This window comes from Catharus ustulatus, chromosome 5 (genome assembly GCF_009819885.2).
Source record: "Catharus ustulatus isolate bCatUst1 chromosome 5, bCatUst1.pri.v2, whole genome shotgun sequence".
Lineage (NCBI taxonomy): Eukaryota > Metazoa > Chordata > Aves > Passeriformes > Turdidae > Catharus > Catharus ustulatus.
In genome coordinates, this window is record NC_046225.1 from 10,154,985 (window position 1) to 10,170,760 (window position 15,776).

The 15,776-nt window shown below is 43.1% G+C and overlaps 1 protein-coding gene across 1 annotated transcript in view; it reads right to left on the reverse strand.

Moving 5' to 3' along the window:
• Window positions 1-8,426: 8,426 nt before the first annotated feature.
• Window positions 8,427-15,776, reverse strand: part of RNF150 (ring finger protein 150) — a 96,204-nt gene continuing 88,854 nt past the window's right edge. The window contains exon 7 of the mRNA XM_033061195.1: window positions 8,427-9,309. Within this exon, the coding sequence (XP_032917086.1) occupies window positions 9,191-9,309 (119 nt within the window). The 3' untranslated portion in view covers window positions 8,427-9,190. The remainder of the gene's footprint in view (window positions 9,310-15,776) is intronic.

Sequence of the window (15,776 nt, forward strand, 5' to 3'; positions counted from 1 at the left end):
GCCATTTCCTCTGCCCTGTCACTTGTTGTCACTGCCTGGGAGAAAAGACCTAATCCCACCATGATACACCCTCCTTTCAGGGAGTTGTAATGTATGATAAGGTCTTCCCTTATTCTTTTCTCTAGGATAAAACCCCCCAGCTCCCTCAGCTTCTCCTGGTAAGACTTGTGTTCCAGACACTTCCCCAGCTTTTTTGCCCCTCTCTGGTCACACTCCAGCACCTGAGTGTCTTTCCTGCGGTGAGGAGCCCAAAACTGAGCCCATGCTAAAGCATGGAACAGCATCCCACAAAGAGTCTGAGCTCAGCCCTGGCAGCCAGGCAGCACTTACCCCCGTTTCAGCAGTTGAACCTGATGATCTTAGGGGTGTTTTTGAACCTCAAGAATTCTGTGATTCCATAATATAGCAGACCTTTTTGAAACCAGGTGGAGTGTGAAGGGAGGTGACTTGTCCTGGTGTTTCTCCTTTGCAGCTCCCAGCCCTGGGTGAGTCAGACTAAGTGGGCTGCACAGGGCAGAGAACAACTTTATCTGAGCTCTGGGTTCCAACAGATGAATGCTGGGGCTCTGCCAACACATCCAAGGCATTACTGCTCCCAGATGGCTGCTCTGTCCCTCTGCCAGGAGGGACATGATTCCTAGCTGGAGCAAGAGGAGGGACATCTGCCTGGGCTTCAGTCACCAGCAGCTGCTGCTGGCCTGCCTGTGCAACTTGCTCTCAGGTGAGAGGATGGGCTGCAAAGCCAAGCTGCAGATGTCCAGGAGGATGTCCAGAGGAGTCACACAGCAGCCTGAAGCCCAGGCACATGAGGGTGGCAACGCTTTGGCCACTTCCACTGCTGCCAGGAATTGCCAGCAATTTGTTTGCACGGAGAATGAAGCTGAGGAACAAGCATTTTGCAAAATTATAGCCTCACCTATTAAGTACTGATTTCCTATAGCTGAATTCTGATAAATGCACTGTCTCATTAGATTTCTTTTGGGTCATGAAGTCCTGTTCCCTCAGGGATGCCCCCAAGCCTGATCTCCCTGTGTTAGAGAATTGCATCCTCAGTGTTTTTTTTCCAGAGTGGTTTCCAGCGCAGGTGAATGCATCTCCTTTTTGGGCACCCTAAAAGTGCATTTTCTTTCTTAGCATGGTTTGGATATCACAGGACTCTGCTTTGTACATACTGCTGTGCAGTGCAAACCTGGATAAACTCCCTTTGAATCTCACATCCTCTCCATTGACTGCGATGTGTCTGAGCATCCCCTCCATCAGAGGAGCAAGTACAATTTGCCTCATTCCTTCTGGGGAAAAAAAACCCCACAAAGCACAGAGCAGCACAGCTTTATTTCCACGTTTGGACCAGAAATCAATTCCATATAGAGCAGGGAGTGATGTCACATGAGCCCCAAGTAGGTGCTCACATCCTGCTGCCTCCAGCTGTGCTGGGTGTGCAGCTCCCACTGCAGCTGTGCACATCTGCCTGCCAGGAAAGGGAACCCACCCCACTGTGCCGTGGGCAGAGCAAGGATGAATGGGATGGGGGTGGGTGCATAGGAGGAGCAAGGAGGCAGAAGGATCTGGGCAGCTGACAGGGAACTGGCCCACAGCTGCTGCCTTCCCAGCTCCTGGAATCCAATGCAGGGCTCCAGCCAATCTGGCACGCTGTCACCTCGAATGCTGTGGCTGGAAAAGACAGGTGTGTGTGCTGGCAGCAGCTGCCAGAAAGCAAAAAAGGTGGGTCAGGATGGGGGCACGCTGGGACCCGTGGCAGGGCTGTAGTTGAGCCAGGAGTTGGCTCCTTCAGGAATTTCTCTCTGCCTTCTTTTGCATCTACTGATAAACTTTTCTGTAAATTTCTTAAATTACATTTAGAATTTTTACTGTGCCTCTAACCTCTTGCAAGCAGCACGCCTATGCTGGATGACACAAAACCCCTGGGCTCTCCTCCTCCCCCTGCTCCCAGGGATGCACAGTGATGTCTGATAAGGCAAGGGAAGAGCAGCTGGATGACCCCTCACAACAGTGGTGCAATTCCCACTGAGGCAAGGCAGAGCAGTCATCTTTTAAAGCTCTTTTAACACATCGTGCCCAGCGTCTGGGCTGAGGCTGCAGCTCTCCCTGGAGGCAGCAGAAGCATTTACCTCTCACACTGCTGCTGCTTTCTGTCTAGAAGCAACTGAAAGGCAGAGCAGTAAGGAGCTGGAGATGTGTCACGAAGACCAGGCTGTCACTTGGGTCCCTTCCCACTGTACCTTCTGTCTCCTACGAATGCCAAAGTTTGCAGTGGCTGAGTTCAGGAAGAAACAACCCACAAGTTTCACACACCAGGAAATTCTAGGTTTACACAGGCTGTTAGAAAACACATACAACACAGTAATCAGATTTGTTTTATTAAAAAACTTGCAATAAAATTCCTTGGAATTCACCATCTTAACTTTGAGAGTTGCAATATTTTACTAGTACGTAATAACACAGTCTCACATATTTACATTATAATCCTCTATATAACAAAAATAGCCATGTTGGACTACTGAATAATGCTTCCAAGTATTAGCCTCAACATTTCGGTATTTCCCCCAGCTGAGTCACTGTCTATGCTCTTTAGCATTTACAGTATCTAACAAAGCAAAAAGGACACAAAATAATAAAAAGTACGTGTCTCATGATTTCAGGCAAATCCCTTTAAGTTCTCCGACTCCCACATTTTTCAAGAGAGATAAAGTGCATTGGAGAGGAAGATGTATACATTATAAAATGTCAGCAAAGAGTTAAAAGTTTGTTTGCAAGACTGTACAGAAGGGAAAAAAAGGCAAAAAATAAAAATTCTTCACAAACTGCTACTGCACAGTTTTGGCAGCATGTCACAGGTAGCGGGGAAAGGGAGGGAATGAAAGAGCCAACTACAAGAAGAAGGATGGCCCATGCAAATGCCACAGTGGGACTTTGCCATGGCCTTTTGGTAGGTGCTTCCCAAAGCAAAGCTGCAGCACAGCCAGAGCCACAGTGCAGGAGTGCAGCCCTGCATCCCCCAGCTTGCTGAGGCTGGTGGCTCTGCCAGGCAGGGCACAGAGCTGGAGCCTCCCAGTAAATCTGTTCCTGCTGTCCAGAGCAGGACTGACTACTTTGGAGGATTTCACTGGGACAGACCATTGTCTCCTGACTTAACAAAGTTATTTCGTTGAGCTGTGCACTGATCCATGTGGAATTTATTTCGTTTGGGATTTTTATTCCCTTTATAACACTGGCATTTGCTGGAATGGCTCTGCTGCGTGTGAGAAGAGACAGGGCTGGAAAAAGCTTTGTAGCCATCACTGAAAACCAGGACTGCTGCTCTGTTCAGGAACTGCATATAAGTGGGGTGCGACTTTTTTTTTTTTTTTTTTTTTTTAATGTTTGCTTATAAACTACTCTAAATAGAAATAATTCTCTTCTGGAAATGGATGGAATGTATATTTTGACAAGTACAAAACTGCTTTAAATGTTCACTAAATACAAGGAACATCTTGGTATAAAAATAACAGACCCTCCCACCCACTGTCCCCTCTTTACATCTCTAATTATAAAATGGTACAGTCATTTCAGGTTCCTAACATGAAACAAGTATTGAGGATGGCATTACATACACATACAAAACATTTAGATATTTGACATCTGAAATAACTGTGTACATTCAGAGCAAACAAGCATCTTGATCTGGCTATTGTGTTTAATGCTACTCAGGACTGAAGAATCAAGAAATAAACAAGAAAGGGAAAACACTATTACTCCTTTTTTCCTCTCATTTCTTTTTCCATTCACCACAGAGTGAAGTAACTTCCACCAATTCACAATTAAAATACTCGAGAGAGACAAGATGAATTTCAGACGGAAAAACCACCCGTTGGCTTTTCATTCAAAATCCACACCTTTCATTTATTTTTTTCTCCCTTTGAAATACAGCTCCTGCTTAGAAGGGTGCTTCCTTGGAAAAAAAAAAAGGGCAGATAAAGGGGCCAGGTGGGTGTCCAGCCCAGTGGGGTAGGCAGAGGGGCAGCCCCACTCTCAGTCCCACCCTGCAGCTGCCATCTGCTTCACAAACAAATCCTCCCTGAACAGCCCATCTGGCATTCCTCATTCTCTGAAACCATCAATTAGTTCAGGTAACAGCTTGGTAAAACGAAAGCAGTGCTTATTTTGGATCAATTTCCCCTATTTAAGAAGCCAGCAACAGCTCCAGCCCCGTTTTCTCCCCGCCCTAAAACACACCACACTGTGTTTCCTGCTCTCCCTATCCCAAGTATTTGGGATTCTCTGCCATCCCAAATACTGCCTGCCCCAAATACACTCACACATTTTTGCATCTACAAAACAAATGAGTCCACATGGGCTCAGTGTTCAGCAAAGCTTCAACCCCAGGGTCAGCACCAGCCATGAAGGAGTTTGGCTGACCCAAACCTGCTGGAAACCCACAGTCTGCTTTTCACCAAGCCCTGGAGCTGACCTTGAGCCATCTTCTTTCCCTCCTCCAACCTGCTCCAAGAGATGCTGGAGGCACAGAGCACAGGAGAGGCAGCAGCACTGTGCAAGTTTGACACCATGATCTCCTTCCCCTGCAACACACCCTTGGACACACACTTGTGAGATGGGCTGGGCAGGAACAGGCTGGATTTCTCTGCCATTTAAATCCTGCAATATGGGTGCACCCCAACAAGAATGCCCTTCTTGCAATGACTTCCTTGGGATTTGATCCAGGTGTCATTAGTGACATCCAAGGGACCACTCACCATAAGTGGTTTCAATAATTTATTTTTCCAAATTGCCTCAATAAAGCCTTTTTCTTTAGTGCTACAATCTCTCTCAAATAAAAGGCCTAAGTGACAATTCCTTCTGATTTCACAAGAGTACAGTTTCCATACTCCCATCAATGCACTTTTATGTGCATACATGTCAATTTAATTCTATATAGAGTGCTTAAAGAATGAACTGTAGTGCTATGATAATCCTGATCCTGGTTTGGAGGCTCCAAAGCAGTCAGAAAATAAAAAAATACCAAAACCTTCAGTAAGTGCCAGATCTGTATCCCCACCAGCACAGGTGAGCTGTGGGGAGGGAATGGACACCTGGTGCCCTGCACATCTGCATGCACACATCAGGTCGTCTGTGATGCAAAATTCTGCCTGAATAACTCTCTATGCATCCCACCTATTGAGCACACCTTGGGGAAGGCAGCTTAGTGAAACCCAAGAGAACCCAAGCATACTCTGAGTGCAGTTTGTGTCTCGCCAAGTTTTATCCTGCCACCCAGCCTGGTGATGGTGAGCCTCAGTAAGGCAAATGCCTCTCCCATCTATCACTAGCTCATGGAAAAGTGCTTCAGATGATGAGACAGGAATTGCTGGGAGAGGCACAGGATCAACTTAATGACAAGAGTGCCTTTTCCTGGGAGCTACACAATTCCCTGGCCACTGCCCCTGTGCAGGAGATGCCCTCCCATCCAGTCTTGGCACCAGCCTGCAGAATTGGATCCGTGAATACCTGCTTGTCAGAGGGCTCTAGAGGATTTTGTTCTTTCCTGGCTGCATGCTAAAGGCTGCTCTCCCTTCTGAACAGCCAGTACTGCATCCTCAGCAGCTGAACCCGACCCACTCAATGCCCAAACTTGGTGGGCAGCAGTACCAAGGTGTGCATGGGCATGCAGATACGCAGAATTAAGGCTTTCACACATGCTACAAACACACATCAGGGGGTCTCAACGTTTATAAAGCACCTCAAATTCCCAAGGCAGCTCACAGATTATATATGCAAAGAATATTGCCAGTCAGGTCAATCTTTAGGGAAACATTTCCTTTGGACACAGGAGCTTAATTATTTTCATAGACCTGCTGAAAATAATGCAATTTTGGTACAAGTCCAAAATCATTCATAAGTGTTTTTTGGAAGAAGGACGGAATATAACATTTACTTAAGTGCTTTCCTAAGGTCAGGCTTCAGTGATGTGTAACCTGGCTGTGCCCTCATCATCACTTAACAGTGCTCAGAGCTGCAGAACACCTGATGGAACATCTTCCCTGAGTGAACCTGCAGCAGAACTGGGAAAACAAAAGCAGAAAGACTCCTGACCCAGATTTGCTAGGATGCCTCTTTCAAAAGGCATATCACTAATTGGTGGTATGTCAAAACAACTCACCCAGCCTGGCCCCCTGCCTCTGCCAGTGGCCACCTACAGACCCTGAGGGACCAGATCTAATATGGGATATTTAGGAAAAGTGTGAGAACTACCAAGTTCCTCATTAACTCCCAGAAATACGTGCAGGGGCTGAATTATCAAATCTGTGATGCCTTTTTGAGCACAGCTCCCTCCAATGATTTTGCTGGGCAAAGGACCCAGCTCAGTATCAGCTGGGAATTTCCCCTCCTGCCTGGCTTTTCCACAGACTTTGCTTGTTCTGCTATGGCAACAGCTAATTCATCAATCTATCCACTGAGATCAACTTAATCCAGTTCATGAACTAAAACGAAGACTTTGTGACAGCTCCTCTGAAACCCAGGCAGTTTGGCCAGGAGTTCTCTTCCTGTGCCTTGCACATCTGCATGCACACATCAGGTGGTTTGTGAGTGCAAAATTCTGCCTGTATAACTTTCTCTTCCTGTGTGCACATGTGAAAGGATCACTGACAACTTGGACATCGTGTTCGTGATGCCCCAGTGCTGGAGAAGAAATTGTACCAGTCTGTGTGGACTTTCTGTAAAGAGCCCTGACTGTATATTATCAGCCTCACTCCTTCCCTAGCAGTTTTTTGAAATTAATTTCATTCCTGGGTCAAAATTTGATGTAAGCACCACTCCAATCCCATTTCAGCATTATTTACAGAGCTTAAGTGGAGCTGATGCAGTACCTTGTGCAAACTCTCAACACTGATGTGTCAGGCCTTTCCCATAGCAGCAAGGAACAGAGAAGACATAAAAGAATAAGGAAAACAAGACTACAGAACCACAAATAATGTCAAGACTGACCTAGTGTACCCTCTGGAACAGCCTGTAACTTTCTTTTTTAACCAAGATTTCCAGCTACCTCTATCTCTTAAATTGAAAAAACATTTTCATTCCAATGGCTTCTGAAGATTTAGAACATTTATGGTTCATTTTCACAGAATCACAGAATGGCTTGGGTTGGAGAGACCTTAAAGATCATCTAGTTCCAAACCCTCTGCCATGGCCAGGAACATCTCTCCCTAGAGCAGGTTGCTCAATCCAACCTGGCCTTGAACACTTTCAGGGATGGGGCATCCACAGCTTCTCTGGGCAACCTCTTCCAGTGCCTCACCACAGTAATAATTTATTTCTAACACCTAATATTTCTAATAACTGCCCTCTTTCAGTTAAAAACCTTTACCTCAGAATTACCTCACAATTTAGGGACTAAGAACATAAAACAAAACTAAATGTTTACTTAGTTCTAAATGGACAAAAGAGCATGGTGAATATTTTTTCCTTCTTTCTGTACTAAAGAAGCAAGTCAGCCAAAATTTTAGGGATAATTCTAAACACATTTGCTCCTGAATAAAATCTGACAAATACAAATTTTGGCTGGAAGCTGGTTTTCACATTTAACAAGTAAATCCACAAGGAGATTAAATGCAGTGAGCCCCAACAGTTGCATTTTGAGATGCTGCCATGACACTACCAAGTCAAAATATTTGACCTCTGCATGAAATTTCAGTGTAAGATGAATTGTTGATTCTGTGGACTGACTCAGGAGGCAGTAATGTGATTGAAATCATCTGACTCTCAGCAGAAACTATGTACTCTTGTGTAACACTAAGCTTCTTCACAGCTGAGTATTTTGACTGAAAAACCAAATCATACACTGAACAATTAACAATAAACTCTTACCTGGAATGAAATAAATTATTATGTCAGGTCATTATTATTTAAGTGTTTTTGATTTATGTTAGTTCTTTTACTTTCAAATTCCCTCCCCAGATTCCCTTCCCAATATATTTTGGTGTATGTATCTGTATACAAATAGCAAATATTCTGTTATGCTTCTGACAACATTGACAGGGACTCTGGAGGGCAACAAACCACCCGAACTCTTGTTAGACAACAAGCAGACAAAAACTGCTGTCAAAATGTAAGAAATGAAACACACTTAGGTAAAAGACCCAAAGCAAACCGGGAATTAAACATTTCAAATGACTGCCTCTTGCTCCTTTAGCAATTTCTGACACTGATAGCAGCATCCCCAGGCCCTTTGTAAGAATATAGTCACCCACTTAATGCAGAACTGTTAATAAGCAGCCCCTGGAAACCTCTCACATGCTCCTCTAGCCCACTGATCTGGTTTTGGGCTGTAAAATGAAGAAATGATGTTATGCTAGTTCTTTCTTTCCAGCTACTGAATTGTCACTTGCAGGAAGAACACCTGTGAACAGCATAAAATACAGGACAGGACTACATGGGTGGAGTGATGCTTTAAGCTTTTCTTTCTCTCCTTCACACTGTACAATTCTTGTCTAGAACAGAACTCTAAGAAGACAAACTAGTGCCAAATTTCTGCTAATTCAGGGCTCTCTTACAAATAAAAGCCTGCAGAATATGCCATTTCCAAGCCTTCCACTTAATGAAAGCAGGTGTTACATTAATGCAGGGTGCTGGTGCATCATCCTCCTGAAGCCAGCCACACGTAATTCATGCAGAAACAACAAGGCAATAATAACTGCTGGCCAGACCATGAAGTGACCAGTGAAAGGGAATTCAGATTTCTGGATTGAACTCTTGAAAAAGCTGGGGTCAGTCAATAAAAACAGAGTGTCCATCCACAAACTATAAACCAACACACAAATAAAAATAAACATACGCCTTTTCAAAAAAAAAAAAAAAAAAAACCCAACAAGAATTTGATTGAACAAGCGTAGAAAACACTCAAGCTGTCATTTCAGTTGCATGTTTATGAGCCCCTGGAGAGTTCCACGACTGCTCTTGAGCACAGGGGTGAACTGGAAGTGTCCATCTCCCATGTGAACCAAAGGAAGGCGTGTAGATGATGAAACCACATCCAGGCAGACACAAGCTGCTATTGCTTCTCATGACCATCTCAGTATGGAGTGTGCAGGAGTGACAGTGCTCTGGAGGCATGTGCATGACTGGTCCAAGTCCTAGAAAGCTGGCTCTGTCCCTACCTGTGACCCTGCCCTGCAGTTTAGTGCTGGAGCTCTGCTTTTCAAGATTTCACCTCTTCGCAGTCTTGATCAGTGGAGAGCTCCACATCAGACAGTCCAACCTCCATGGCCATAATCAATGAAATATCTGAATCACTGCTGACTGCTGGCTCCTGTTCATCTGTGAGGGCAGAAAAGACAGGGAAAGGTCATATCTTTCTGTTAATGTATTACTGATTTTTAGTTCTGCAGGTGGAACCCAGAGGTCTTTCCACCTCTGAGATTGCGATCAGATTACAAACTTTGCTCTTATTCAATATCTGAAAGATTCCAAAAATATCCCAAAATTCAAGTCATTCACAGTGAAAAAAATAATGAAAAGGATAGGTAACATTTTCTTCTTTTAATCCTCCCAGGGCTTTTCATTCAGTTCCATCATGAACTTCCTCCCCCCACCTGAGAATTTCCCTCCCTGTCCCCTTCCACTTCCTCAACCTGGCATCATCCTACTCTCCTCTCAAAGACAGCAGGTTAATGACAAAGCCACAGGCACCTCAGTCATCAGCAAAACATTCCTAACAGGAAAAAATCTGCCCAAACCCTCATAAAGTGACAGAATCTCAGAGGACATTTTTAAGAGGACACATCTAATGTAGGAACATGGGCACTGGACAAGGACAAAACAAATCCAGGACTTTGGGCCAGGCTACCTGGTCTCAAGTGGCTTTTCTCATCCTTTCCCAGTCTCTTTAAATTCACAGTTTCCTCTGATTTGAAGATACTTTGCAGGTTCTTGATCCAGGCCAAAGGGATCTACCTTAATGCACCATGACCCCAAATACACCAAGGGTTGTGCTGCTGACTTCTGCCAAACTGCAAATCACATCATAGCAAGAGCAACTTGTTTTCGTTTTTGATCCCACAGCACTTACCATGTGTGTAGTTAGCAGCAAATAAACTTAGCAGCCAACAGATTTTAAAGGACTAAAAGCTAATTTTCTTCCAAGAACAATCAGGGAGATTTTCAAAGGCACAAAACCCTCTTAGGTGGCTGAGTCCCTGAGAGAAAAATTCGATGGTTCATATTTTCAAGTGGTTTAATTACAAAGATGGTATTTATATTGTAACAATGCAATGCATTTAAATCTGTGGCAGTTTTCCTTTACATATTTTATTTTTCAGACAATAGAAGCAGAACCTGATTGATGCTAAAAAGTCTAGAAGTTGAATAACTAAGAATGAATAAGTAAGAAACATGACAGAGGAGCCAGGAAAATAATAACTGCTCACAGTTTAATTATTCACTTGAAGCTAAGTGAGCACAATTAGTCACCTCTCAAGAGCAGCATGCTTTTTAAATCTTTTATAGGAAAAACCCCCACATGTGTTTACTTGTGCTTGGGATTAGACGTCATGTTCTGCAGAGAAGGCTTGAATGGGATCTGCATTATTCAAACTGAAAGAGTCAATGTTTTCCTTCACAATTCTTCCCAGTTTTCACCCTGGATTATTTTTATACCTTTTTGATTGCAAGATAAATAATTAATGCACACAACATCTTTACATTGCTATTTTTTTTTTGCCTTTTCAATATGACATTAGTAAACATTCCAAGGCATTGCTTCTGACTATAAATGTTTCCACCAGAGGTGGAGGAAGTTTTTACAAGCTGAATGATGCATCCTGCAGACTTCAGTGTTCATCAATGACACTGAACCTTCAGGTGAGCTGCTAGATCCTAGAGTACATCAGAGCACCTCCAACACCTAGAGCATCATCTTTAGTGGCAACAGCTCCCTGAGTCAGAACAATGTGGTTTCAGACCACTGGATTATTTATCATTCCTCTATAATTAACAGGATTCTTAAAAAAAAAAAATGAAAACTGTGCTTAAGAGCAAGTTTATATTTGCAAGACAGAGTTCCTGAGGCTTGGCCAAGTTGAACAGCCACTTGGAGCACTCCTGAGAGCCAAGGTGTTTTCCATCTGAACTGTGCAGAAGAAAAGGACTGGCTGAATAGTGACAGCCAGAGACATGCTGAAGAGGCAGGCAGAGCTGCCAACACCAAATGTCAGAGCATCCAACAAGCAGTGTTTAATAGTGCTGAAATGTTATTTCAAGAATTGTTGTTTCTTCCAGGGTTGCACAGCAGAACAAAATCTCAGCAGGAGAACAGGACCAACTTTACAGCTCACTTACCTAGTATCTGATGGAAGTACAGCAGCACACTCCCCAAACCAGCAGACTCAAGTTTTACCTTACCAATCCTATACAATTATTCAAATTCTTGGATCTTAACCTTTGCAATGTGTGGGTTTTGTAGTTTGTTTTCTTTGGAACTGAAGGGCAGGTTGGCAGGAACAATGAATGATCCTGGCACTGCTTTTCCAGCACTGTGACAGTGCCTAGAAACAGAAGCACTCCACCTTCCTTTCTTGCTACCAGCTCAAAATCCTGGAGCTACAGCTTCAGCAGAGTGGGGAGAACAGCTTGGACATCGCCACTCTTACATTTTCCCTTTCCAGGGAAGGATTGACATTTCTCTGGAAGCTGCAGACAACACAAGGAAATGAATGCATGCCTCAGCATTACCTGCTGGCTCCTGTGAACAGCAGTGCTGCTACTGACCCCAGCACACACAGGGTGAGACTGGGAGGCTGCAGAGGGAACACCACACACAGGACAGCTGTAGGTAACTCTGGCTGCAAGGTCACAGCCTGCCTCACCGTGGCTCCCCCACACAGCACACACTGGGCTGGTTTGTTTGGTTGATTTTTTTTGGCTGGCTGCTCAAGAACACAAGCCAGCACAGTTACTGCTGTTTGTTAAAGGTAAGCAAACCTCAACTACACTGCAAGTGCCAGGAGCTCAGCCTGCGTTCTGCATCCCTGCCTTTCAGATCCTATTTACAATGACAAAGCTTCTACAGAGGATGCCAGACTCACTGTTAACAACCTTTATGACCCTTCTGCAAGCTTTTTGTAATTTGCTGTTTTTCTTAAAGTCCTGAACTCAGATGAGGACCTCAACTTTCAGTGAAGATCTCAGCTTTCACTTAAAAATAAATGAAGCTTAAGAGGCAAGAAGGAAGCAAAGTGTTTTAAAAATTCAATCTCTATTTTCCAGACAGATTTTATGTTGGAATATGTTGCTGTGATTTTAGATACTTGAAACTGGCAACCCTGTCTAACCACACACACTATAATGCTTCCACTGTGTTTCACAGCACTTCTTGCCACGGGCAGAAAGCTTTTGCTTAATGAAGCAAAAGGCACATCCCAAGCTGCTTTCCAGCCAGTGTTAGTGCCTACAGCAGGGAACTGTAGACCTCCCTGCCACATTCCTCTCATGTCAGTGAAACTTAATACACCACAGCATGCTGCCTGTCCAGACACACTTTTTCCACTCACTTGTATTTCCTGACACACATTCGTTTGAGAGGTAAAATGAACCAAATTCCTTCTCTAGCCAATATTATTTAAAATCAGCTACACTAGCATGGGGAGAATATCACCATGTAGATTTGGAAATGGCCTACACAGAGGTGGTACAGCCCTTGCTCATAGAAAAGTGCATCAAGGGATGCTTAATTTGAATATTACTGCAATCACACAAGGATGAAAAAAGATGATTATTCTGGTGCTTTGAAACAGTAAGATTGCACACTAGTAATAGTTATCTGCAGCTGCTGCTATTTGCAACCATTGGTGTAAGTCTGTAGCTGCTGTACACTAATAAATATTCCAAAAGAAAAGAGGTCAGACTATGGGTTTCTAAGAATTTGATACTCCTTGCAAGAGGCCTGGGAGGGAGCTAAACACTGAACAGTGAGCGAAAATTGCATTTCCAAACCCATTCCTCTGCCAAGCACGCAGGCATGGGCACCAGCTGAGACACACTTGGAATGACCCTCTCAGGGATGAGAAATAAGCTGATGGAACTCTGGTGGACTCTGGCATCACCACTGTGCTCCTCCTGAAGAGGGCACATCCCATAATGACCTCTGATGTCCCTAGGACATGACAGTGCCATGGGGCTCCCCCAAAATTGCTCTGGCTTGTCTCAGAGGCTGAGATTTCCCCCAAGCTCACCAAGCTGTAAAAGGCCATAACTGGGCTCAAATGTCAATAAGCAATTTGCACCCAGGAAATCAGCAGAAAAATGAGACCACACTGAAATGTTGACAACAAAAGCTTCTTGGCATTAAATATATATCAGGTTTGTCTAAGATGGCACTTTTTACCTTCTCCAGACCTTTGGGTAGCTGTCTGCTATTACACCCATTTGAGAATAAACAGAGAAGTACTGCCACACCTTTCACATTCTGACTGAGGACAAATATATCTTGATTCAGAACTCTTCAGTTTGAAGATAGATTTAAACAAAAACATGAAATCCCTGGTGTTAGTTATGCTCCCAGATCTAGACAAGTATCTAAAATGCATGCATTACCATGAACCTTATTCCAGTCTAGGGCTCACTTCTAAGAAAACATTCTGATGTGTCTAGAAGGATTTTGCTTCACAAGAAACCAGAAATGTGACCATGTCCTAGAGCTCTGAGGACCTGATCAGAAAATATATCCAGAGTCACTAGAGGCATTGATATGGGATATTTATCAAAACACATGCTGCTCAGCTTGAAGCCACAGCAGAATGCCAATGCAAGCAGTGCTATTCAGATTTTGTTTCCAGTGTAAGAACAACCAGGACACAATTCATGACACTTGATTTATGAGAGAGACATATCCAGAGTCCTCTGCTTTTCTTTGTCTGCCTAAAAATGCACTTTACCACTACAGAGTTTATTGTTACCTCCTACTGTGGCCTTGCCATTGCATCACTTTGCTGTTTATAGTCTAAGAGGAAGAACATCTTATGAATTTATTACCTCATATGCCAGCTCATTTCACAACAATACCAATTAAATTTATTACTTAGACCCCTTCTTTCAAAAATACTACTGATTGGTAAAATTATTCTCAAGTTCATATTCTCATACTTCTCCTTGGATCACTTTGCAAATCTCGAATTCCTTCCATATCATCTTGAGAATTTTAACACTTTAGAACGGGCCATAACTGCACTAACAGAACATAAAATAAAATACATGTAAAAAAAGGCCTATAAAATCTCTAATGCAAAAGAAACAGTGGGGTTATGTTTGAGGAGAAAGGGCTGTAAAACCCTTGTTATTAATGCAGTCCTTCTGTACACAGAGGCTAATAAAACGGATGAAGAAGTTTGGCTGGCTACAATTGAGAGCAGAGCACAGGGGAAATATTTTATTGCTGTTCCCTAGAATCAGAGAGAGATTTATCTGAGCAGCAAGGGGAACAAGTACTTGAGTGTGGTAACTGCTTTTGGAAGGAAAGGTTAGAGTCTGCTCTGTAAATAACAAGCCAGAGCTCTGTGAATGTACTAAACAGAGCTTCTTCCAGGAGGTAAAGCAGATGATGTCTGAAACATTTTGCAAAGAATACCCAGACACCAGCACACAGGGAAAGAACCACATGCCATGATCTGCCAACATTAATTCAAGAGGATACTTCAAAAATATATTTACCTGCACCAAACCCCTAAGTGGTTGAGAGATGTGATAGATGGGTCTGGATATGACATAAAACACTGGAGGCTCTCCCAAAGTAAACTTGGGTTTTTTTTTTCCTTACTTCTGAATAAAAGGGCAACAAAATTTCTTCTCTTACTCTTTTTCTAGGATACGTGGTTTGGGAGAATATACTGCATCTCTTAATGAAAAACAGCCAAACACATGGTTCCTTGTCTTTAAACATCCAGCAGTATGAAGGGTTAACATCATCATCATCTGGGAAACACACCCCCAGTATCTCAAGCCAAGCATAAAAATGGAGAAATTATTATTAATATGACTAATTTTCTGAAGCCTAAATTTAGAGCATGATGTAATTAAGCAATAAACTTTACCACCAGTTACCTGAGAAGACATTTTGTGCTTTGGCAAGACCAATGAACTAATTTTCAGAGAGAGTGCAGAAACTATCAGCATCCAAAAAGAAAGAAAAAAAAATCTGTCCAAATAAGGATGTAAAACACAGGGAGCAGACAGCAAACACATCTGCAGAAAGCTGAGCAAAAAAAGGGCAGAACACAATACCAGATGTTATTGTATGGAAGCAGTTGGGTCTAAATGGTTGGAAAAGTAAAACTTTTTCCCATTGTATATATATTATATCTGTATATATTTTATATATTATACTAAATCCTTGGGATTTTACCCAGAAATCAGAACAATCAGCCATTGAAATTCACAGTACATATTAACATTATTTTAGTAGTCAACATTTTGGAGATCAGTCTCCTCTCTGTGAGAGACTGCTTGATATTTTGGAACTTTTGATCAGCTTAGTGGGGAGCTGCCAACAGTCTCTGTGATACAGCAAACATGCCTCTGCCAGGTATGACACAAGACAATCTAATATTTTTGCTTTTAGTTTAATTTCCTCTTTGTTCTTACTCTTATGGGTCGTGGTCATCATGTTCCTGTCCCAGGACCAGCAGGGAAACTCCTTCTGTGGCCTAGATATTGCAACATCATTTCCTTTTTACATGACTAGTCTTTCCTCTTTCCCACTGGAAACTCAAAATTTGGTCACAAAGATTACCAGG